The sequence below is a fragment of the Glossina fuscipes genome, unplaced genomic scaffold (genome assembly GCF_014805625.2).
Source record: "Glossina fuscipes isolate IAEA_lab_2018 unplaced genomic scaffold, Yale_Gfus_2 61, whole genome shotgun sequence".
Lineage (NCBI taxonomy): Eukaryota > Metazoa > Arthropoda > Insecta > Diptera > Glossinidae > Glossina > Glossina fuscipes.
Window position 1 is genome coordinate 3,509,340 of NW_023998433.1, and position 25,786 is coordinate 3,535,125.

The 25,786-nt window shown below is 33.2% G+C and overlaps 2 protein-coding genes across 5 annotated transcripts in view; one reads left to right on the plus strand and one right to left on the minus strand.

Annotated features, from left to right (window-relative positions):
- Window positions 1-13,716, plus strand: part of LOC119637764 (tyrosine-protein phosphatase non-receptor type 23) — a 28,453-nt gene extending 14,737 nt beyond the window's left edge. Inside the window, exons 2-15 of one of the 3 annotated variants that reach the window (XR_005247332.1) lie at window positions 5,692-5,761; window positions 6,652-6,845; window positions 7,016-7,762; window positions 7,819-9,040; window positions 9,105-10,166; window positions 10,227-10,771; window positions 10,862-11,521; window positions 11,591-12,115; window positions 12,534-12,662; window positions 12,721-12,902; window positions 12,965-13,152; window positions 13,223-13,342; window positions 13,408-13,591; window positions 13,689-13,708. Coding sequence is in view for 2 of the 3 variants with exons in the window: in XM_038034029.1 (XP_037889957.1) it covers window positions 6,762-6,845; window positions 7,016-7,762; window positions 7,819-9,040; window positions 9,105-10,166; window positions 10,227-10,771; window positions 10,862-11,521; window positions 11,591-12,115; window positions 12,534-12,662; window positions 12,721-12,902; window positions 12,965-13,152; window positions 13,223-13,342; window positions 13,408-13,520 (5,577 nt within the window). In the remaining variant the exon portion in view is untranslated. Of the gene's footprint in view, window positions 1-5,691; window positions 5,762-6,525; window positions 6,846-7,015; window positions 7,763-7,818; window positions 9,041-9,104; window positions 10,167-10,226; window positions 10,772-10,861; window positions 11,522-11,590; window positions 12,116-12,533; window positions 12,663-12,720; window positions 12,903-12,964; window positions 13,153-13,222; window positions 13,343-13,407 lie in introns of those variants that run through there. The other 2 variants (XM_038034029.1, XM_038034028.1) reach the window with 2 other exon arrangements.
- Window positions 13,717-15,591: 1,875 nt separating this feature from the next.
- Window positions 15,592-24,076, minus strand: LOC119637864 (alpha-1,3-mannosyl-glycoprotein 4-beta-N-acetylglucosaminyltransferase A). Of its 2 annotated transcripts, none has more exons than XM_038034248.1 (3): window positions 23,674-24,076; window positions 20,404-21,332; window positions 15,592-20,344 (listed from the first exon to the last, which is right to left on the minus strand). In XM_038034248.1, exons 2-3 carry the CDS (start codon window positions 21,284-21,286, stop codon window positions 19,425-19,427), a joined length of 1,803 nt encoding a protein of 600 aa, XP_037890176.1. In that variant the 5' UTR covers window positions 21,287-21,332; window positions 23,674-24,076; the 3' UTR covers window positions 15,592-19,424. The 2 variants fall into 2 exon arrangements, with proteins under 2 accessions (XP_037890176.1, XP_037890177.1); XM_038034249.1 differs by lacking the exon at window positions 23,674-24,076 and adding an exon at window positions 22,024-22,828.
- Between the last annotated feature and the right edge of the window lie 1,710 nt (window positions 24,077-25,786).

Consider the following 25,786-nt stretch of genomic DNA (forward strand, 5'->3'; position numbering starts at 1 on the left):
ACATTTTCACTATTTTCTTTTTTTTGGTATTTTCTTGTTTTAGTTTTTCTCGTAAACAGTGTTACATTTTTAACATGTGCATACATGGCTGTGAAAATTTGAAAAATATTTCTTCGTGCTGTTAGAGATTACATTTTTTTTTCTTCTTATTGTTTGTAATGTGATGACTGCTATGTGTATTGGTGTGTATTTGTGTGCGGGTGGATGTATGTATAACTATGTTGTGCGGTTGGAAAAAGTGTTATATTTTCTCGTTTTGTTTTGTCATGCGGAAATAAGCAATTATTTGCTTTATAAGCATGTTTCATGTTCTTGTATATACATATGTATGTTTGTATACGTATCTGAAAATGCTCATAATTCATATTCACTCGCATCCCCAATTATATATACATATGAACACATGCAGGCACGCATTCGCAAAAAATGAAGTTGAAAAATTGCAAGTATTGTGTTATTGTATCTGTCTTTTTCTTAGCGCCAGAAAAAAAATTGAGGTAAAGTAAATACTTTGTAACATTTTACACTTACGTACATACGCACACTACACAAACAGGCTTTTGCGATATATAAGCATAAACTATAAAGCTTATCCACAATTTTTACGTAAAATAACTGCATTCGAACTTGACTTCTTAATAATATCAGAGAGAACTAACCCACTGAGAGCGGACAAGAAAATTTCACGTTGCATACTTTTTAACCTTCCGCCAAGAATATAAAAGTGCAGCTGGTACATTAGCCATCGTTTGATTGCTTGGTCTTTCATTCTCATCGTTTGTACGGGCGAAAATTCTGTTAAAAATTCCTTGAAATGTTTTCAAATATAAAACATATATATTTTCGCGTTTCTAAGTGTATAGACGCTCTCATACACATAGTTGGATGTGTAAATATATGAAAAAAAAAACCAAACCGGAGGTAGTAAATGCAATTTAATTTCATCTGATCGTTTATATTAATTCACACGCTAAAAATATTTAAAATTTGAAAACTTTGAACTACTGCTTTGGGCACGTTACGTATTTATTTTACAGGGCTGCCTCTCCAGCATATTTTCTATGCCTACACATCGTAATTGTCTAAATAAACTTGAAAACAATGCACAATGTGTAAATAGATGATTACAACTTACGCAATTTGGCTTATACTTTATTATTCCGATTAGTAGACCATAAATCGACATATTTTCAAATTTTTGAAAAAATTTGATTTCTTGTACAATAAGGAAGAAGCTTGCAGGGTGAAATTCATTAACAGAACGGCGATCGTACTAAGCCAACTCTTTCATTGCCTCTACAAATTTATCGGCAATCAATATTCTTATATGTAATTCATGTTGTTTTCATAATATTTTCCTATGCGTACTTCGTATTAGTAAGAGCTTACTTAACAACTTCATTCCAAAAATTCTGTATATATAAGCTTCTTGCGCTATAATTTTGATCGTGTATAAAAATTTGAGGCGCACTGCCTGAAATAAACTCTTCCTTCGTTATAAAAGTTAAAAGTGTTCCACAGCGTGTTTTTTCAAAACATCTTCATATCCTGGAAAATATATCCTGAGAAATATTGCGGCTTTCGCTCTTTTTTTTCATGGACTTTTCAGATCGACCTCATTGCCGACGATGTCAACGTTGTTTTCTTCTCGACATCAGAATGGGCATCGGCATCCTTGTATTCGGCTTTTAATGGGAATAACGCTACAAGAATACTTCTTTATAGCTTGGAAACTATCTATTACCACTTTGCCAGTCGGTAGTCCAATCTGAAAGACTTCAATGTCTTCTTCGCGAATTGTGAAGAAAAAATCTTCTTCTGAATAATGAACTTGCTAGGAACTACTTCATTTCGTGTATCAGCGTTATATCCCAACAAAGATCGCAAATTTTTCGAAAAAGTTTTCCAGGTTAATCCCAAACTATATAAAACTTAAGGATTACGTGGCTCTTTTGGAGATTTTAATCAATTTTTTATATAAGTCGTCAGAGGTGACGGTGCGATCATCAATAAAGAGTATAACCAGTAACTTTAAATATATTCTTGGTTATTGTCCAGAGATTAATTTAAAAAGCTTGATACTACTGAACAAAAATTTCATATTTCTCGCATCTTTAAGGCTTAAAATAAAGACCACTTTATGTACGACTTGACCGCAATTAACTTAAAATTACTTAATTTTCTTAAAGAAAACGCTGAATTTTCTTTGCTTAAAGTTATGATTGCTAATATCATCACCTGACTAAACTTCCAGAAAAGACTTTTCTCTCTGGAGATATTTCATCAGGGAATGTCACGGTAAACCTTGACGTTATACTTCCCGATATAATTTTTCATACATATACACTGCAGCATATACGCACTTAGAAACATAAAAGTGTATATACTCTCTCTTTGTAAACGCTTAATAAAGTGTGCCGTGTGACACCGTAATCAAAAGTCTTTAATAAAATAAAATGGTAAACAGTCAAATGGCTACTAATGTAACAGCGTTTCATATTAACGTAAACCTGAAAAAGCATCCAATGGATGAAACCTTTTCCATTTTTAAATTTTCTTACCAAGTTTCGTTTATCTCTCTGGTAATACCTTTTACTTCGAATTCCATTTATGTAGACGAAATGACTGTATAGTTTGTATTTGTCGTTTCTTTTCTAATTCTTTTCTAATGTTTTCTAAGTTTGTTGACTTCGTTTATTGCCCGCATACATTTTCATTTTTATGTAATTTCTTAAAATTAAAATACATAGGGATGCATTACAATCTACTTTATGCACTTAAATATATTGCTAAGTATATATATATATACCCTTCACTGCATTCCAAGTATTCAAGCACAGTACATAGAGTAAATGTGCATACATGTTAGCATTATAATATTTCCTAAATCAGTTCCTTAAGATTCGTTTCCTTTCTTATGTATACACGCTGAAGAGATGCAGAGACATAAACAGAAAATATGTTCACATTTGGATTGCTCCTCATCTGGGATATACTTTCGCTACGTCTGAACTTATTTCAAGTAAGAAATCTTGCTGTCTCATTATTCAATTTTGGCAAAAACAAATAGGAATCTCAAAGAAGAGATGAAAACTCACTTAAAAGGAAGACTACATGAGTGCTTCGAAATTCCACTTGGCATTTATTAATTTCTAAGGAACGCCATGCATAATAGCAACAATTAAAAGAAAAACGGTTATATTATGCCGATAAGATGATTTTTCACTATTACAACGTTCGTTACCGCTTGCAAGAACCAACAAGGAAACGTTGGAAACTACTGCTAATAAATATTTCCTAAATTCCGTATAGGTTAAAAACAAAATACGCGGGTGCACCTCATACGGACATGCTTAAAGAGATTCAGGCTCTTGCATGGATCCACACAAACATAGTCTGCCTAAATGGCGCATGGTATAAAAACTTAAACTGGTCCAGTATTCAAACATTAGATATATATTACACATTCACTTTCATATAAAAATGCTCTATCAGAAAAAATCCATTAGGTCTAAAAACAAAAAAAACAGAGAAGAATACTCCTTCTCCCAAGACAAGTGACTTCTTCCTCATACACCATCATTTCTGTTAATGGGACAGCAATAGTGACCCTGTGTAATGTTTGGCCCATGTCGTTTACTTTAACCGGCAGTGCAAATTTGGATATACGAAAAGGTCTGCGGTAACTAAACCAGGCTACTGTTGAGGACAACATTTAGGCTAAACAGATGGCATTGCCTCCATGGTCACCATAGCTTGTGCCGATTTTTAGACTAAATAGCTATTGATTTCAGCTACTTTGGGCTTTTCTCTATCGGTTTCCTGTAAATTGGTGCTAGCAGTGGTGGTATGAGTCAATGTTCCGCGGAGCCACTTGGTTAAGCCCATTGTATAGCTTACAACTCCAACTATGACCAGGCAGTTTCATCATTTCTATCAACTAAGCGTTAAACCGGTGTTAATGGAAGGGTAATGGTGTTGTTATCGTTATTAAGGATTACGACAGCAGCATCGTGGTTGATTACTAATATTGCAGGTGTCTTCAATTGATCACCTGAAGTCGACCATCGTTCAAATCGCCAACTCCTTAGGCAGTAGCCCTAGCAATGAGTGAACTCGGTGTTTTCTTCTTTGTTTTAAGATTGCAATACTTTGGAGTGTACTTGTTCAAATTGTTGAAGTTTCGTCCGCAGTTTTAACCCTCATTTTTGTCTTACGAAGATACCGGGAAGGACTTCTTACTGTCCTCGCTAAAGTCATCCAAGCGGTTGTAGAAGTGCTTTTCAATTTTTCCGTTTTCCTCTATCCACGACTTTTTGGCAACGGTTGCTGTTTTACTAATATGTTTTCGCCATTATGACTGTATTTTAGGAAGTGGATTAATCTTCGTGAAGTTCTGAATTACTGCGCGTTATAAACATTTTCATCCATTGTAATACCTCGCCTGCATTGTAAAGAAGTTCTTCTCTCAACTATAGAAACCAAATTTTGTATATACTGCATGTGCGTCATCTTTTTTTAATTCATTATTAAATTTTATAACGTCCGACAACTATGAGTAAATTTTTGGCTTAGAACAAATTCTTAATATCTACGTACAAAATATCACAAAACTACTTAAACTTTCTTACACTTGCCATTAATAAGCATAGAATAAAAATCTTTGTGTTTGCGAGACTTTGGAATTAAAAATAAATTATAGAAGAAACATTTGGGCGAAGAGTATAGATAACAGAGAGATAGTAGATGAGGAAAGAAGAAGCAGTAATATCAATACATAACCCAACGCGGAGATAAATCGGTCAAACGAAGTTGAAATCATTGAATAAGTTCGTGTGTGAGGAATCATTACTTAATCTAAATTATACTTTTCAGTTATTATCAGTTTTAGAGATCAACAATAATAACTAATCACTTTTCGTCAGTATTGAACTTGAAAAATTGCATACACTGCTTGATTTCGTATTAATGTCCATTGTGGTATTTATTTACTGCAATTGTTTTTGTAACGCCTTTTACTAAACACTTCAGGTCATAAGTATGTTGGTAAACTACTAATAGCATTGAAGGAATTTAAAAAACTGCTTAATATTGCATTGACAAAGTTTTTGTAACAATAGTTAAATATTTTTGTCATACTTATGATAAGTTCCACGATTCTATAAGAATAAATGTATAAAATTTTGATTCGTTATACAAAATTATCAAAAGTCACATCTCTGACAGCTTGGATTAAAACTGGAAATCAACTAAAGTCGTTCCATGGCAGCAGGTTATCCTTATATATGTTATGGTATGAATTTACCTATAAGGAATGTAACGTCTTTTAAAACGAATCTTTTCTTCTTACTTAACTTCTAAAGGTCAAAATAAAACCGAATTTTTTAACTCTTACAAAAGCGGATTTAGTCCTCGTATTTTTTTTTTTCAATACAATTCAAATGGGAGTGTAGAGGATATGCTGGTTCCTTGTCATTCATTTTCCTCAACTGGGAGACAGTATATGAAGATATATGTGTAAGATGTGTGAAAAAATGGAGCATGCAGAGTTGTTTACAAGTTTTGGCAGGTTAGGAGCATTATATAAACAATTGAATTTCATTACCTTCACAAATTTCAAATTTTTGTTTTAGTTCAAGTGTTTGTAAGAAAACAATTTCGTTTCAAATACGTTTTGTTTTCCATTTACAGTTGTTTTCTCTTATAATTGCAACTCTAAGCAACTAGTGCTAACCATGAAAAACCAATACTAATGCAAAACGTAAGTTTTATTAATTTTCGCATAATTTACAGCTATATGAAAGCCAAAAAAATCGAAACTTAAAAATGAACGCAGACAATCACCCTACATAACTAGTAACTAGTTGCTGATGGATTCCTCTTAATGCTTTCCATAGCACCATCGATCCGCTAATACTCTCTTTTTAGTTTTGGATTTTCTCATGTTTGTTTGTTGAAAATGATTATTATTTAACCTTACATCATTTTATTGCTTCCAAATGTTATAAAATTTTCCGTTTATTTATATCTTTATGATACAGTCGTTGTTTACATACTGTTGTTTGTTTATAAACAAACAAATGACACGCTCACTTCTGTTATTAATTTTTCAAAATAAATACGATATCGATACATAATACATAAAAAAGAGATCTTCTGTCGTCGTTAAAACGAACCATGGTTATTAAAAGACACATAATCATGGACGAAGCTGCCACCTTTATGATGATAAAGAATAAGCGGGCACGCCATACTTTGTTTTTATTTAGTACATTAGAAAATAGTTATAAAAATCAAAATATCTTATTTTGTTTCAGTTTTTGAAAATTGCTCATTAAAAGGGACAACTAAACACAATAAAGAAAGACTCTTATATTCTCTTCACGACAGAGTTCTAAGTTGAGGGTTTTTATAATTGTTCCCTAAAATAATTATGAACTGTTAAAAGTTTAAGTCAATCAATATTTTTACGTACTACATTAAAAAAGCTGAGTTTAATTATTGGTTCATGGCAACTCTAAAGTAAGTGGGAGAAGGAAAAGCAATTGTCAGCGATTTTTTCTATATGCGTCTGGAAATTCATTGTTAATTAATATCTTGTTAATTTTTTAAATTTGTAAAATAATACACTTTAAAATAAAAAACAAACAGATAAAAACTAACCGAAGTGAAAGCAAATACAAAACGATAGAACAGTCAATTGAGATAAACTGTGAAGAAAAATTGAAGAAATCTTGTAAGTAGAATAGTTATCGCGACCAATGGAGGCGGTGCCCAGGCTGCATATGGTGTGGTTTCCCAGCAAAACCAGCCCAGAAGGCACGTCTTTTTGTAATTTAAAGAAGGTAAGGAATGAAAAATCAATAAATTTTCCCTAATAATAAGTTAATAGAGGTGTTATAATTTTTATAACACAGCAAAGAGGTAGTAATTGAATGACTCATCTATTAATTATTTAAGTTTTTCTTATATTCTTTTGCCTTGTTTTTCATAACTTCTCGTTCATGGTTTTTAGTACATAGCCGAATTCTATCAAGAGGATCCGGACGCCTACACTAAAGAAGTATTCGCTTTAGAAACCTTGCGAAATCAGGCTCTTAATACAACGAAAGATAATTGCACAATCTTGAAACGATATTATTGTCAACTACACTTCTTGCAAAATCGTTTTCCTCAGTTGCTCGAGAAATCCTTGTTTACCTTTACCTGGAAAGGTTTATATGACAATAAAGTGCACGAATACAACGATTTACGTTATGAACAAGCAGCTGTTTTATTTAACATAGCAACAGCACATACTCAAACTGGAGCGTCGGTAACTCGAGGCGATGTTGATGGCATGAAGTTAGCTTGCACTCATTTTCAATGCGCTGCGTGGGCTTTTGGCGAATTGCGTGAACGTTATGCGGACGTTGGTGATGGTGATATGCTTACTAAGGAATTGTTAGTATTCATGCAACAAGTGTCCTTTGCCCAGGCTCAGGAATGCATTTTGGAGAAATCTTTGCTTGATAATCGCAAGCCCAATATTGTTGCCAAGGTTACAGGACAAATTGTGGTGTACTACGGCGCAGCTTTGGCGGCCCTTTTAACCGGTGGAGATGAAGGTCCTATAAAACGATTGGTGGAGAATTCAGTTTATAAATTATGGAAAAAATATGTGCGATTTAAGATATCATACCTAAATTGTATTCTCTACTTATATCAGGCTAAGCATGCCGAGGAGCAAAGAAAAATGGGAGAGAGATTAACTCTGTATGAGGTAAGTTGGAAGGATTTATACTTTATGAATCGGTAAAATACATTTCTTATACGTAGGCCGCTTGGGAGAAGCTAGAAGAAGCACGCAAAGAATCTAAAGGGTTACCTGACCAAAAGGAGATCAATGAGTCTTTAATTTTTACAGCAGATGTAGTAGAGGGAAAACGTAAAAATGCGAAAAATGAGAATGAATTTATTTACCATGAAGCCGTTCCTGAATTAAATACAATTGCTGCCGTACAGGGTGCAAATTTAGTAAACGGTATCAGTTTCTCTATAACGGATCCCGAGGTAGCCGGAGAAGACATATTTGCTCGCTTAGTTCCCATGAAAGCCCATGAGGCCAGTTCGATGTATTCGGAAGAAAAAGCTAAACTTTTAAGGAAATATGGCGCAAAAATCGAAGAAAAAGACGGTGAACTTGCCAGTTTCATGACTTCTCTCAGCTTGGAGAATTTAAACATTAACGAAGAGAAAGCCAACAAAATTCCACAAGCAGTGGTAGATCGTTGCGCTGACTTAAATGCTAACAAATCGGCAATACCTGAGCTAATTAAATCTATGTCTCGTTTAGCAGATATTTGCAGCGAAGTAGAGGCTCAGCTGCACGAAATTGGTAATATTTTAGCTCTGGAAGAGAACGAAGAACGGGAATTTCAACAGTTAAGTGGCTTACAACGGACACCTAACGCTCATATTACAGAATTAAGTAGAGAATATCAAAAGTATACGGAGGCACACAATAAAGCCGGAGATTCGAACGATACTTTGCGTAAAGCCATGGAATTGCATATAAATAACTTAAAGATATTAGCTAAGCCTCTCCAAGAAATACAACAGTCCGTACCAAAACTAAGCTCAGAGCTTAATACTGCGGAAATATTCAAAGATGTTAAGTTGATAGTGAACAAAGTAAATGAAATGAAAGCACAACGATCTCAATTTCATGCCGATTTGCGTATAGCTGTTAATGAGGATGATATTACGGCCAAAGTAATAGCTCATGGTAAAGATGAAGGACTACAGAATCTTTTCGATCGTGAATTGTCTAAACATGAGCGTTTACTTCAACTAATAGATCAAAATCTGCTAGCTCAAGAAAATATACTGAAAGCGTTAACAGAGAACTATGCTAAAGCAGCGCCCATTTTAAAAACCTTAGCCGACGTTAAGCATAAAAGAGAAACTTTCTTTACTTCCTTGGCAGCTTCCTATGACGTTTATGAGGACTTATTAAATAAATCCTCCAAAGGTCTAGAGTTTTATACTAAATTATCAGGTGCGCGAAAAACTTTTATAATTTTAACAAACAGCAATATAAATTTTTGTACTTCGTACTTTAGCTAATGTGCAAAAACTATTGTCACGTTGCAAATCAGCTCGCGACGTGCAAGCAGAAGAACGACAACAACGTTTAATTGGCGCAAGTAACAAAAACTCAAACAATTCTTCGGTGCACAGCAGCGACGCCTACAATTTTAATAGTTCTACAAACGTATCCGTTAATTGCGGAACACCGAAACTTAGGGATTACTTGAAATCGAAAAACATTTCCAAAGAAATAAAATTGGCAACAGTCAGTGGTCAACAATATATTCCATCGATTAGACCAAATCCTTTGGGATCAGAGGATCCTTCGCAGGGCGCTTGCTCGGGTAATTCCTATTATCCTAATAGTGCAGCAGCCTCAATACCCCCAGCAGTGGGTCCTAACGAACCGCCACCACCTTATAGTCTGCAGCAAACACCCTTTTATAATGCAAATATTACGGGCATATCAAATTCAGATGTCAGCCGCGGTTATACAAACCCCATGTATATGCAATATCAACAGAATGTAGCTCCCCCGGCTTATAAAGCACAAGCTTCGCCCAATTCTCAGTTTACCGCCTTAAGTGCCAACATAGCGGCTTTGCCACTACAAGAACAACAATATATCAATTACAACAATTACTGTGCAAATACATGTAGTGGTCAGTTAGCTTACAACCCGCTCCTAGGAAATTCTGGGGGAAATGTTAACCATTACATGACACCGCAGGTGGGATATAATATATCTACTTATGGTCAACCTACACAATCGCAACCTGCAAAGCAACAGTCAATATCTTCACAACCTTATGCTGCATCTGCTTCCACAGCATCAATCTCAGACCTGGTTCCAATGGAATACGAAGTTGCAAATATGGCTTCTGCTGTCTCTGCAAGCTCTATGTCAAATGTGGTCTCATTAGTATATGGCACATCAACTATTTCCTCTGTCACACCAGCCACCTCTGTGTACAATCTAGCATCTGGTGCTCCCACTATTTCACAAATACACAGCCAAACAGTTTCAACAACAACTATACCGCAACAGTATGCAACGTATGGAACCAATAACAATTCCACAGCAACTATTTCATGTAAGGACAGCTACGTACAAGTTATACAACAGCAACTTACAAATTATAATAATTATACAGCTTCGGCAAGTGTACCCTCTACACAACCCCTGTATATCGTGACCACCCAGTCAATACAAATTGAAGCGATAAGCGCTCCAGGATTGCAATCAGCATCATTGGGACGAAATCAGCAACCATCCATATTGTCATCGCAGGGAAGCCAGCCTCAATTTCAACAATCTCAAGCAACACAAATAAAAAGTTCTCCATATAATCTCCAAAACCCGTCAGACCCGAACATCGCGTTCTCGTCGTTGGTAAACGCGATACCTTCATCATCAATTACTACGAATATAAGTTGCTCTGCACATTCGGTAATAGCTAGTAATGCAAATACTTCCTCTTATAGGGCTTATGGTTCCCGCACGGTACACCCAGGTTACAGTTTTAATACACAGTCAGGAACCTATGAATATGGTAGCGGCTATCATCAGACAACCGCTGTCAGTCTACAACCCCATGGCCAGTACACTTCAGCATCAGTTCAAGACGGCTTGAAATTGCAAGTAGGAACAACAGATTCAGAAAAATTGGGCAAAATAAATGTAGCCACAGGTTTTGATGTAAGTGAAAAAAAATATTAATATATTTTAGTTTTCGGTACATTTTCGTTGTTCTTGTTTGTGTCTTTCTTTAAAATTGCTTATATTTAGTCGCCCATTATATCGCACACTGCTAGAAAAACGCCATATAGTACGTTAGTAACATGCGAGTCATTATCCAGCATGAATTATTATAATCCGCCATATGGTTACCAGGCTAATTACGTAAACTCCGATAATCTAATCAATCAAAATTTACCAACCATGACTGCAACAAATCAAACAACAGGACTACCGCAGCCGACGATTTCACTAAACACAGTACTTTATCAGCAATTTCCGTCTGCAGCCATTTACATGCAAAGTGGCACCGGTACTACAGCTAATACTCAAACAACAAAGAGTGCAACAACTTATGCTACCAGTACTCAGCAGGCTTCTTCAACACCAGGGCAAGCGGAAATGCAAGCAGCAGCTCAACCAGAAGGTAATTTAGAAAGGACTACGTTACATAACAATACAAAAGCTGATAGTAATGTAAAGGATTCCAACCTGCTGGTCGAATCGACATTTAAAAAATCGTCAAATATTGATTTACTAAGTGACATTGATTTTTCGGATTCGGGCATAGTAGGACCACCACCTATGCTCCCAGAACCTATTTTAAAGCCAGAAGTCTTACCTAGTCCACCATCTACACAAGTGGCAGATAATGAAACCCCCCAACTAACCGAAGCCTTGAAAGACGATGAAAAGCAGAAAAAAGTAGAGGTTCGCTTTAATTTCATTTTCTTTATAACTTTTGTATTCTTTATTGAGAATTGTTTCTTTCATTTGTAGGATTATTTAGCCAACCAAATAATCCCGATTACCAATACAACCTCTTTGCAATGTAACTCACCGGTAGATTCACCGGCCGCTCGTAAATCCAGTTACGATAATCTTTCCAACTGCTCGGATCTAAGTTCTTTGGAAAACTTTGAATGGGATTCAGTTTCTAGACGTAGTGAATCCCATGCAGATAAACATTCCTCTAGCAACAGTAATAATACCAATACATTCCGAATTAAGTCAGTCGATCCATTTTCAGATGATAAAGTTTTGAAATATTTTCACAAAGAAGTGGAACGTTACGAAAAAATCATTGAAACCTTAAATGTGAAAATGTTAAATGGTCATACACCGCTAACAGCGAAATGGAAAGAATTGCAGGAGCTATTGAGTAAAGATAACTATAAACGCAGCACAACAATCGCGCGTTTGTTCCCCGAAAAAAATCGTTCGTTGGACGGTTTGCCTTACGATCATGCTCGCGTTAAATTAGATAAAGAAACGGATGATTATATAAATGCGGCCCATATCAAGGTGAAAACCAAATATGTAAAAAAAAAAAAACAATTCCATTCGTATTGATAAGTTTGATCAAAGGGTCCCAAATTTGTCCTAGTTTAGTCATGAATTTCTTCTTATGTATTGTTTTTTGCAAAATGCTAAAATTATGGTTTCAAAGCTCAAAGATTTCTCGCGAATAGTGAAAAGTATTTGATGAACCAAAACATCTCGTGAAAAGAAAAATTGAAACGTCAATTTGGCATATTTTAATAAATAATAACGATTTTTACATGTCCGTTTTCCGTAACCATTATGTATATAGTGCTTTTGAATTATTTTTTTTTTTTTTTTTTTTAGGAAACGAGGTTTATACGCGTGTTAGGCACGCAATATTTTCTTTAAGCTCTATCCCAACTATTTTGAATCTAATAAGAAATAAAATTTTTTCTAGGACCTCGGCAACGGCTGCCCAAATATCATTATAGCCCAGACACCGCAACAAAATACAGTTAATGATTTTTGGTCGATGTTGTGGTCGCAAAAAGCACGAACAGTTTTATGTTTGCATCCGTCCAATGAGGTCTGCTTTCCAATAAACAAATTTAAAACGATATTTTATTAATTCTCATTCATCCCAGATTTTGGACCCCTTTTGGCCACAGACATTGGAAAAAGAGAGTCATTTCGATGATTTCTCTGTGAAATGTGTAAAAATTGTATCTCTTTCACATTGCCAAGAATATCAATTAAAGTTATCCATGTTAAGCTCGGATGCTATCATTGAACTGGCCATATTGCAAATTAAAACCTGGACTAAAAGGTAATCTAATAATTTAAAATGCACTTAATAAATCTCGGCTCATTTAAAATGGCATCTTAAAGTAACCCTTCGCAAGTGGTGGGTATCGGCCGTAACGTATTACAAGCTCATCAGCAACGCTGCTTAGATTTCAATACTCCTTCAGCGCCATTAGTAATTAACTGCTTAACAGGATCCGAGAGATCTGGCTTAGTAGCTGTAGCAATCTGTGCAATATTAGCTACGCAACACAAACGTCCAATATTAATAAGTAAAAGAAAATAATTATATACAAATTTTGTAAAACCAAATAAATCGCAAAGCTTACTCTCTTCTCACAGACGTAGTTGACGCGTGGCACCGCCTTTGCTCGCACCGTCAACAAGTTATACGGGATATTGAAACTTTGGAACGTTCATTGCAAATTGTTTTAAATCATGCTCATGATCTGTTAAACAAGCGTAAGATTAAATGTTTACATAAATAAATAAGAACTCCTTTTTTAATTATGAAAAATCGATTTTAGGAGGCATTATGACTTCTTATCAAATGAAAATTGCTCCACAAGTTACCGCCCAGGAGAAACAAGCTACTAAGGATCCTCTTAACGAATTGGACGCTTTATGGAAACTGAAATGATCGGGCGACATGCTAACACTGCTTAGAAAAAATCTTATTCAAAATAATGGTTATCACATTTCTATTCTATCGTAAGCTATAATTCATTTCACATTTGAATCGTTGAGCAAGTGATTAAAACAGTTTTTCTCTTTCTATTTTAATAATGATTCCTTAAATTTTTTAAAGAATTATTAATTACGCGAAACATAAATATTTATTAATCCTACTATATATGGTTCTTATATGTATACGTATTCTTATCTACATATATGTATATGAGGGAGTGTGTGTTGCGCCAAGCATATTCAGATGCCTTAAAACTAAATGATCTAATTTCAAATACAATTCAAAATATATTAAGAAAACATTCTCTCCGTTTTTCCTTCCTTAATATTTGCATTTGAAATGAATATCCATCGCAGAGGTGTATTAAGTTCAAAGGGTCGCCTAATAAGAATTTTTCCGTAAAACTACGACATGTTCAACTTTATGATAAATACTTTTTTAACCCTTAAATTTATAATATTCTCTCTGTGTTTCTGATTATAATGAGTACTTATAGTGCGTTATGCTCTTATGGCTGCTCCCTAGTTTTTAATTGAAACAGACAAACTAAGTGTAGAAAATTAGAGATGACTTTTCTGCTCTCGTTTCTGCTAACGTTAGAAATTAGGAGGATAATCATGTAAGCAGGCGATCATCGCCGTGATTATCGCCTCGTTCTTTTTAGGGGACAATTGATTATCGCCAAGAGACTAATCAAGTACCATCGTCGCCAGCTTTTTAATGCTTCTCCTCAAATTTTCCAATAAAATGCATTAATAACTAGGAGAAACGTAGAAATGGGAGCCAAATTGACGGTTATTTATTTTGTATAAACAAACTATATATGGTAAAAATAATGTAGAATGTGGATTAGGCTATATTTAGCTTAATTTAGGTTGATGTTTAGAGCAAGTAAGAACATTATAGTTAGGCAAAACCGACCATTAAATAGCTTACATCTATTATTATTATTACAGAACACAATCATTATATCTTCTTTCTGTATGAAGGCGTATTTTTAATGCGTGTATTTATGGGGAAGCGGGCCCAAAACGCAACCTAATATAATACAACTTTAATCCTCACATAGAGCAGGATCCAAAGATAGACGTAGATGGTCTAAATTTTGTAGGGTTAATTTTTGTACGAAATTACTATATTATTATTGGTCAATTTTTGATCACCACATATTAAAACTTAGACTTTTCTGCTCTGCAAAGAATCAATTTTCGTGAAACCCTTTACTAGGGTGGGATCCAAAAAATCGACTAAGATGGTTCAAATTTTGTATAGTTAATTTTTTTATATTTTTTTTAAATATTTTTTTATTATATAATTTTCATCGCGAAGCATTGAAAATTATACCTTTTTGTTGTATGAACCTCAGTTTTCGTTATATGAGAGGGCGTTCAAAAATTTCCCCAGCTGATTCCAAGTTTTCATACCAATTTAGATGCCAAAATACTGCTCCTTAGCCACTTATCGTACAGGGTATATTAACCTAGACCGGTCGTATGTAAAAGGCAGAAGGGCTTGAGATAGATTCACCTTTTATTACAGCGGTCGATTCAGAAGACCCTTTGTCCGTCTAAAGTCTGTGCATATAAATTTGTGTTCAAACGACAAGTCGCAACTTTTGAGATACTTCGATGAAATTTGGTGCAATGACTTGTTTCGACCCAAGGACGATTTCTATTGAAAATGGTTCGGATAGGTCCACTTTTTCAACAACTCTCCATATAACGCCCTATTCTGAAAAGTTAATCATTATATGGGAAAAGGTTGCAATTTTTAAAATTTCTCATCAAAAGTGGCTAACTAGTAGTATTTGAGCATTCTAAGTCGGTATGGAAACTTTGGACCGGCTAGGGCAATTTTGGAACCCCCTCATATAAGGAACACTGAAGTTGACACGACAAGAAGGTATAATTTTCAACGCTTCATGAAGAAAATTATATCATAATAGTAATTTAACATAAACAAATTAACTGTGCCAAATTTGGTCCTTCTCGGTCTACCTTTTGGACCCTACCCTAATATGGATTTTCACGAAAATTGACCCTTTGTAGAGCAGAACAGTTTGAGTTTTAATATGTGGCAACGAAAATTGATCCATAATAGTAATTTGATAAAAAAGCGAACTGAAAGAAATGATCCTGTCCTATATAAAGATTAAATTTGTATTACATTAGGTTGCGTTTTAATCGCACTTCTGCATAAGTAGGCACATGAAAAATATGTCTTTGCATAGAAACAAGATATAATATTTGTATTCTATTATAAAGATAGAAATTGCGTTAGACAATATGGTGCAGGGTTTTTAATGTGGATCCTTGCCAGTCTATAATGTTCTTATTCGTTTTTTTCAAAATAAATTTGAAGTCGCAAAATGATTTGATCCAATCCATTTTCAAAACGCGACCTTTAAGTGAAACGCACAACCAAATGTGCGGACATTGTATAGAAAGGTAAGCTTAAAGCAACTCAGAAAATGATTTTGAATCGATCGAAATAATCAAAGTCCTATTTTTTTTTGAGTCCTTGCTGTTTACGTACATCCTCAATGTACTCTATCAAAACTGATTTAGCGCGTAACAAAGAAGAAGAAACTATAGGGAGTTTGGTTTCGTGTCTTGACTGAGGAATAGTATAAATATCCTGACTTATAATGCGATTTCAAGCAGATTTTAATTTCCAGTTTTAAAAACGAAAAATTGCTATTTTTAATCTTCATATTTGTCAAAAATAATAATAAGTTTCGCTGACATAACTCAAAATATTTGTGAGCAAAATGAAATTAAGAAAGAAATAATAGTAATGTCAGAGATTTTGTACATTTTTTCAGTTTCATCAATATGAGACTCTAAGAATTTGTTTACTGATAGGACGCTAGGATTCGAAATTCATATTATTAGTTAAAATGGATAGAATTTGTCTGTAAGCATCCTAGCAATAACGGAAGAATATGAAGATTACAAAACACTTTTACAAATTTTCCTCAACAGCATTGGCCCTTTAATTATTGTCAATTCATGTAGTGGCATAAATAAATATCGCACTACATATAAAAATTGTCATGTTAATGAAGAAAAAATGCGTGATGTTATTTTCAACAGATTCCTTCGGAATCATTTTATTTTACTGCCACAAATATTTGACTACAAAAATTTATTTTCAAATGTATTTCTATAACTCTCACTTCCACGGTCTTTTCGTTCAGCATTGTATAAAAAAAAAAAAGATTTAAAAGAAAAATTAAAAAGCAGAAACTTTAAAGTTCTAGATTTACAAATGCAAATGCACCAATATTTTTTTTAAACAATCAAGATTACATTTTAAAAAAGATATTTCTCAATGTTCATTGACATATACTGATGGAACTTTTTGCACACTTAGTTTAGAGATTCTTCTTATACAATATTATTAGTATTATTACAATTTACATGCAGTATAAAAGCAAGTCCCAAAAAAGTAGAAAAAGAGCCACCGGTTGCTGTGCTGACTGTGTTCACGGGTTTATCTTTTGCTATCTTCACATTAGTTGCTCATTGTGTGTATCAAAAGATGACATATGTGTACTATACCCTTACCATAGCTTTTACTTATGAAAGAAATTAATAGTAGAAAGGAATAGTAGCCCCTTTCCTTCGAGATACTTAAAGACAAAGAGTTAATAAGACTTATACCATAAAAAAAAAGAAAAAAAAGTAACTTAGGGTCTTTTCTTAAACAAACTATTGCTGAAGGAAAATTGATTGATGTTCATGCTTAAGCATACTAAAGACGATATCGTACCATTGATAGCCCATACTTTTTCATAGAATGATTCTATTCGAAATTAACGGCTTATTAAAGGACCTCCAAATGTTAAATATTGACCAATCAGCGATTGAAAGGCTTATTTTATTAGCCCCTTCGAACCATTTTTGGCGGCTCTATAAAGAAAGAACTATAACCCAGAACAATCCACCCGATCTTGGGTATAACATAATAAGTTTAATATATTTAAATCATATATATAAGGGAAAGAAAAGGCTCCATTCGTCTCAAGGTAGTGGTTAAATGTCCATCACCTTAAAGTGAACGTATTAATGTCGGCCAGCACTTTCCAAATTGAAATTTCGTTAGGCCAACTCGCCGATTCTTCTTATGGTTTATCTATAGTCAATAACTGTAACAGCGACACCACGTGTGTCCGTTCTATGGTTCTTTTTGTCGATATATCTCTTTATGCCTTTCTTTTTTCTTTTAAGCTTGTATAGGATAACTATGCGTGCGATAGTGAGCATAACAATGAACACAAAATTACTTTCACTTTACCTTTGTTTAGGTTAAAGTTAACGCAAATTCTTTTCATTCGTCTAGTACGCCATATTGTTGCTTTTTTTATTTTTGCTTCATAAATTAGTAACTTAAAATTCACACTTTTTATATATTAATTCGATTCATTTTCTTTTTTCAGTTTCTCTTTAATACTTAAAAATTAGTTATAATAACACATCACAGTACATAACGTTATTTAGTTTATTTTTCTTAAAAAACGGTTGCTTAAAATGTTATTTAAAATATGAAAGACATAAGCAATTAAACGAATAAAGAAACTTAGGAAAGGTGGAAGAGAAATGCAGCATTAATAGGACGGAAATTAATTAAGAAACTTATTATTGATAATAAACCGTAAAACAAGTAATCAATTCAACTAAAGACTTTGTACATTTTTATTCATTATGTTCAATATTTGGTATATTAAAAAAACGAAAAACAATAATAACAATAATTGGAAGAAATTCAACAAGAAAGCTATTTGTAATCGCATTGAAGAAGAGTTTGAGGTCCATTAAATGTTTTAATTATATTTCACAAAAGCATTTGCTTCAGTTGCAGCTATATTAACATGGTACGAATTCAATTTTTAGAACTATGACGTTTTCAAAAACACATGTTGGAACAGCACCGCTTGCTTGTATAAAATCACGAGTATGACTCTAATCCAGGAACACAGGCTTATGAATGTGTAAAATTCGTTGACAGCCGCCCGCTTCGTGTGACAAGCATCAAAAAATTAGATAAATATTTTAAAATGCCAAAACTTGCATTTAGTATGTGTACATACACACGTGAACTAAAGAACTGCTTTGCACAACTATGGTAATGTTTATTTCACATTTTATATAAACTTTACAGTCCAAATGAATTGAATGCTGTATTCTGAATTGATTGAAAGTGAAGCCAAGTTAAAAGAAAGCCAACTTTCTATGCAGAATTCCATTTCGTTTTCGTCGAGAAGTTTTTGTCTATACTACATAGAAAGCCCGACAAAAACACCATTTATGGCAATATAGAATTAAAGAAGATTGCATTCTTATCAATATTCAACAGTGAAACCTGTTGTATCCTAATAGGGTGAATATGTCCGGAATGTTCCTCACATCTTTGATCCAATATGAATAAGGATTTTTTAAAGCATTACAACATGTAAATAAATTATATTAAAGAATTATTAATGTCGACAATAATACATCTAACACAATTATTACAATAACGATTTTTCTATTTTTCGTTGCGATTTCTTTATATCTTAATACAAGGAGATTGTCTGAATTCGAGTACTAGAAAACAATACAAGTTAAATGTGATTTTTATGATTAAACACCGACATACGTTCGTAACGAAAGTAGCAGTTAACTACAACACTATTTCGTTGAAAAACAAAAAGAGATTTTCAAAATAACACTTATTTCGTTAGTAGAATTGGTTACATTTATGTATATATAATACGAGTTCAATATTCGTGATGAGTCGACATTCTTTTAAAAATCCGTTTCGACTACTTCTTGCTAATCTTATGAATATTTATAGCTGCCAAAAATAGGATAATCAACTAGTTTTCTTCGCTTGTGTTTTCTCACCATCTAAATTTCCCACTAGTGTCTCCTGTAGATGTATTTCGCTTAGCAACGCCCAATTTTCACTGTCGCCATGTATATGCAGGCGAATTTCTTTGATCGCTCCAATTTTTGGATCGATGAAACCTTCCGCTAAGCCAATAGCGTCGAAGCCACCTATTATTAAATAACCATCAGCAGTTGAATTATATGTACTCCAAACGGGGGAACTTTCACCAAGGGTATCGGCGGGTAATACCTCAACGGTTGTGTTATAAAAACGATCAGAAGGATGTTCTGAATTGCCGCTGCGAAACAGGTAATGCTTGAGATATGTTGGTGTTGAGAATATGAATTGCACTTGATCACCTGGCTGTGGTAATAAACCCCAAAAATATGTTTCACCTTTATAGGCCCTTTTTAGTTGGTAGTTTTTATAGACGGCAATATTAGTTTTTACAACAGCCGGTGGATTATGATTATGACCATAAAACGTGGGCACTTTAGAACCGAACTGTTTATCTTTGAGTTTTTGCACTTTACCTTTTAGTGAAGAGCTTGTGCCTATGTGCTGAAATAACGACGGATGATAGTGGAACCAATGTTTTGCTTTTTCAGTATTGCAATGTTTATGATCTTTATCGGTGCGACAAACTTTTGACTCTACAAAGTAGGTTAACAACCAGTCAACAGGCTTGTCGTTAAAAAACATCTGAAAAAATGTTATCAAATAAGGCAACTCAACCGTTTTGAACATTTTGCCTATAAAGCCCAACTGACAAAAATCTAATACGAGCCAAGGTGGTTGATCCGGTTTCGTGAGAGCACTTTTCGTAACAGCAAATTTCTTCATAGTACTTAAAAAATTACGCTTAGCCAAAATATCATCTTCCAACTGCACATAAAAAGTCCCTAAAAATTAAAAAGGAGGGATTGAAATAATTTTTCATTAAACTAATTCGATAACTTACCTTTTGTTTGTGCGTAGGCCATTAAATAAGCGAAATCTAAATTTTGTTTACTACGCCACTTTACTCGCTCCAAAGAATCATTTAATGTCGCGTGCAAACGATTAAAATCTGGATAATAGGAAGGTGCTGGAGCTACTACATCTATTAAGCCATTCTCTAGATGATATTCAAAAGCACTTTCGATTTGTTTCCATATTCGGAATACAGTATCCGATTCGGTTTCACCGATAAACACTACTATCAATGTTTCGTTTTGCTCTTCATCATTCATGTTCGCTATAAGATTGTTAAGTGTGGCTATAAGATAAGATTGTTTCTCTCTTTTCACCGTTGGTACACCCAAAATAATACCGACATCGGATCGTCCTCGCGATTTCAATAAAGCTGGTCTCAATGAATTCGGATCGTCCAGCAAATGAGGCAAATAGTTAAAAGCGGTAGGCAAATGAATGCTAGATGAGGAACTTAAATGCGATTGCATTGCATAAGCTTGTGAAGCATTACGTAGTATTTGTCGAGATTCTGGGGATAGAGCGTCTAATAGTGTATTAGTAGACGCTGACAGTGATGATGTACCATTACCAGCCGTAAATAGCGTTGAGCTATTCGACGTTATAAACTGTGCCGGCATAGCTGTCGTTAAAGCTGTTGCGGACGAATTTTGTAATATGATTATAAATTGCGAGAGAAGAGCAACATCTTCTTGTCTCGTTCTAGACATAGATTCCAAATACTGTAAACGCATATGGCACTCGCCCAAACGTTGCGACAACGTCTGCTCGGTGGATAACTCGGGACCCATTATCATCAATACAATGATACAGGGTGTTAATATTAGAGCTAACGTCACCAGTAAACATGATCGCTGACGTATTTTAAACATTTTTAGTAGACGTGACGTTCTAATTATTCACCATACGATATGAGGACTATCAAACAAAAGGTTAAATTTTAGATTTCGATTGGTTGAAGTCGAACGAGCGATTACACTAAATTTAGTTCAAATATTTTAGATTATAGTACATCAAGGATAATGATAGTAGAGTAGTTAATATTTTCTTTCGTTCTTATCAATTAGCTAAGCACGCGTTTACCCTATCTGGATCGTCAGAATGGCGTGAGATTAATCAACTAGTTATAAACAAACATTCTCACTACTGGGTAGTATAATTATTTTACTTCTTGCTTAATTTTTACTCGGATGTCTTATTTCTCACCCACCTAATGTCTTCATCCGGAAGACAAACGAAACGATAACTATTTACCTAAACATTTTTTATTTATTTGAATTTTTATAAATTCATAAGTAAAACCGAAAAAAGTAAAAATATGATCAATGAAAATGTTTGCGATCTAAAAGAATTTAATGGTTGTGTTATTTCTTCGTGTGATTAAGAAGACACGACGCATTACAATAACTCGCGATCGCTTTAGCCTTGCATCCTGTATTATAAAACAAATGAATCTTTCATTAAATAGCAAAAACAGCAAACGCCACAAATTAACAATATTACAATTTTTAAAATTAACAACAAAAAAAATCAATTTTCTTTTTTTTAAATAAAATTCTTATATACACGTTCACTTTGGTACGATGCAAATAGAAGATAGGGTCATTACAGAAGACAGTGTTTGATATATAAGATCCAGTCTCAGCCGAATACAGCTTTCTTAAGAAAATCCATTTTCTTTTAACTTCTAACTCTTAAAGGGAAGAAAAGTGTTTCACGTGAAAGAAAGTTTCTTTTTTCGAATTTTGAAACAATTCCCCAAACTTTTTCAAAAAGAACACAGCGAATTACTGCTATGGAGGTATAGCATAACACTTTATCTGATTGATTTCTTAGTTGTTTAATAGGCTACGGACGTTTTTAAGCAACTAACCGCTGATAGTACGACTATGTTTTTCTTTCCGTTATAGTTTGATATGAAAGCCTTATCAAACTTATGAAAGAGTTAGATAAGAGCATAAAAGAAGAAGAAAAAAATGTATACGCCAAAGTAATAAACTTTTCAAAATGTTGCATCTTCACATAATTTCGTTGAGACATATAAAAGCGTGTGATCTGAACCAACCTACTACCTTTAAAACGCAAATTTATCTAGAAAAACACAACTCGATGACTCTTCGCATAATTCCCCAATTTCGTTTTTCCGTTTGCATGGTTGGCAAATGTATAAAGTTTTCCACTCCTTAAGTAAATGTCAAGCTACTTACCGACATTTTAAGAAAATATTCGATGTATTTTGAGGCGTTTACGAAATTTCATCATAAAAGGCATGAAAAGAAAGAAAAGGCTGTGTGCTCATTGCAGGTGACAGTGTTCACTGTAGTGTTCCACTCACAGCTTCAACCATGAAACGAATTCTTTAATCTACTTGAGCCAGTATATAACCTTTGCAGAGATCAGACGTTATCTGCACCTTTCGACACGTTTATTTTTAATATTTGATCAATTCTTGCCTACGGTTTGATATACAAATATATAAACCAGCCGTATAAATGCATTGGTATAATTACCGAGAATATATTCATTTACATTTTGAGTTAATTACTCAGGATTAAATTAAAACTTTGCGTTTTTTTTCAAGATTTTTAAAATTTTTCTGGTTTTACAGACTGACCACGTAAGTATTCAATATGCACAAAATGTAGTGAAGACATTAAATTATGAATTAATAGAGGGCACAGCTAAATACAGGAAATACAAATTATGAGATATAACTAAGGAGTTTATATTTGCCTTGTCATAAGTTTCAGGCATCCAACGTCATTTTTTTTTTTTTTTTTTTTTTGTTATTACTAAAAGCGAATAAACAGAGAAACCAAGTCTCGATTGCCTACATATTTCTGGTGCGGGAAGAAGGAAAATTTTTTAATGGCCATTCACAGATAATTGCACTCCCGCTCTCCCATTATTTTTATGCGTAATGCAAAATTCTTGGACGCGGAATAAGTTTCCTTAGTTCCCTTCTTTGTTCACTTCATTTTTGGTTCCCCGCAGCTTCAGAAATATCACTATGATGAACTAAAATATAGTAGGCATTAAATATCAATTGTACTACTGGCGAAAAGGTAAACACATCTCCGCATATAACAACGTGAGGCTAATGGCAAAATCGATTGATGCTAAGTAATGGAAACTAAACAAACAGGTATATTGCGTAAATTGTCTTCAGAAAGAAAATATAATAAAATTTTATATACATACATACATAGCCATATGCATTTCTACATCTATATATACAACACGCATACTTTATTCTTACCTTTTGTTACATACATATATAACTCGCGCAGGAAAGGATATTTATTCACCTTACATGTTTCAAATTAAATTATAAATTAATTTAACAATACTTTAAAACCATAAAAGTAAACATGCTGTTTAAATATTTTTTCATTGCAAAAGGAGTCAACATTAATGCTTGGAACTTTTCACTTTACTTATCAAATTATAACATTCACATTTTTTTTATAAAATTTACATAGTATATCAATTCCAGAAAATTTCGCAAGTCAGTTTCTTCTTTACGTTTTTATAAATAATTTAGACCTAAGCAACTTAATAATAAGTTTTATTTAAAAAGAGGTATATAAAAACTTTTATGCAAATCACAATTTACATTTGATTAATCTATTTCTTACTTTGTTTTGTCTCTTTCTAATGAAATAAAATTGCACAATAATTTTGTAAATAGATTGTGAATGATTCCTTTTGTTGACAGCTGTTTAACAATGAAACAATTGTGAATTTTAAAACTTATATCGTATTCAAATTACGAAATAAATTTGGATATGAAAGAATGACAGTACGAAGTAAAGCCAAACGAAATTTCCATATAATTTGCTGTTTTTGAAAGAATAAAGTTTATTTCTGATAAGAACTATCGGTTACATATATAAGTACATATACCACTATGTAGTAGACAAAGTGAAAAGCTGTCGATTGAAAGTGAACGATATCAAAAAAGTTAGCATTTCTTCACGCTGTGAATGTCGTTATTATCACAAAACACTTGATTTATTGCAACGGTGGAATCTTTTTTACGGTATCAAAACGCATTTGGTATTGAAAATGTTCAATTATCTTCATACTTGGTATTATTTCAACGTAGATTTCTTAAATAATATTTTTTTATTTACATATATGTTCCATATAATATACCAATTATATAAAGAAAGACTTAAATCTAACTAACGTTATTAAAGTTATTACTGTTAAGAGAATCGCGTAAATCAAAACAAAGACTTTTTTTACGAAAAGAAGTGTTGGATATTGTCAAAATTTATACAATTCTTTCATTTATTTTATACCAATATCAAAGAAATGTACATATATATACGAGATTCCAAAAATAATAGCTTGTTAGTAAAACAGTATACATGAAGAGGTTTAAATATTTGCCGATTGTTTTTACATGTTTTGATTTAGCATCCTTCAAAACTTACGAATTTATTTATTTTCATAAACTGTTACTTTCTAAATATTTTAACTAAAAATTTTTACAATATCTATATATGTGGACACAAATCAACTTGTATTAAGTACACCAATTCGTTCTAATGTTGCAAAGACTGCTGTTAAAGAAATTAAAAATTCACATATTGAGATTAAGTGGCATGTTATAAAATTACAATCGAAAGTTGATCCAGAGGAATCAGAAGAGTTTAGCACCTGTGATTAAAAATTGTTGCATAAATTATGATTATATGATTACAATCTAATGTAAAGTTAATGTAACGAAGAAGTTCAACTAATTTTAATTCAGAAAAACTTTCTTATTCTGTTCAATCAATGCATTTAGTTGTATATTCACCTCTCTCTACAATTCATATATAATCAATAGGTCTGTATATTAAACGCAATCTTAGATATGTAATGAAATAGTTCCCGATAAATACGTTTTATATATTCCGTGTCCGCAATTATAAATCGATATTTTGAGAAGAACTTTTTGCATGCTGTAATCTTTTAAAGATCTTTGTAGTATTCTAAGACCCTCTTTTTATAGTTTCATGACTATGTTATGACCGAAACTTATCAAAAGTTTTAGAATCTTACTCTTAAATGAATTTTTACCAAAAAATGAAGCTCAATTTATAAAAAATAAATACCTTTATAGAAATATAATACCTTTATTTTATGTTGCTACGAAAACACAATCTAATCACTTTTTTTTAATTTGATCTTTACGTTTTCTCTACGCTACTATGGAAACATGAAGCATTTCATTTTAAAGGGATGGGTTTATAAAAACACCAAAGCATAACTACATTTTTAACTTTTTACACAATTCAAGAATTCACTTTATTTCTCTTTTCTTGACCATAGTAGATTTAAATTTTAATTTTAACAGTCAAGGTTGCAAATTCGTGTAT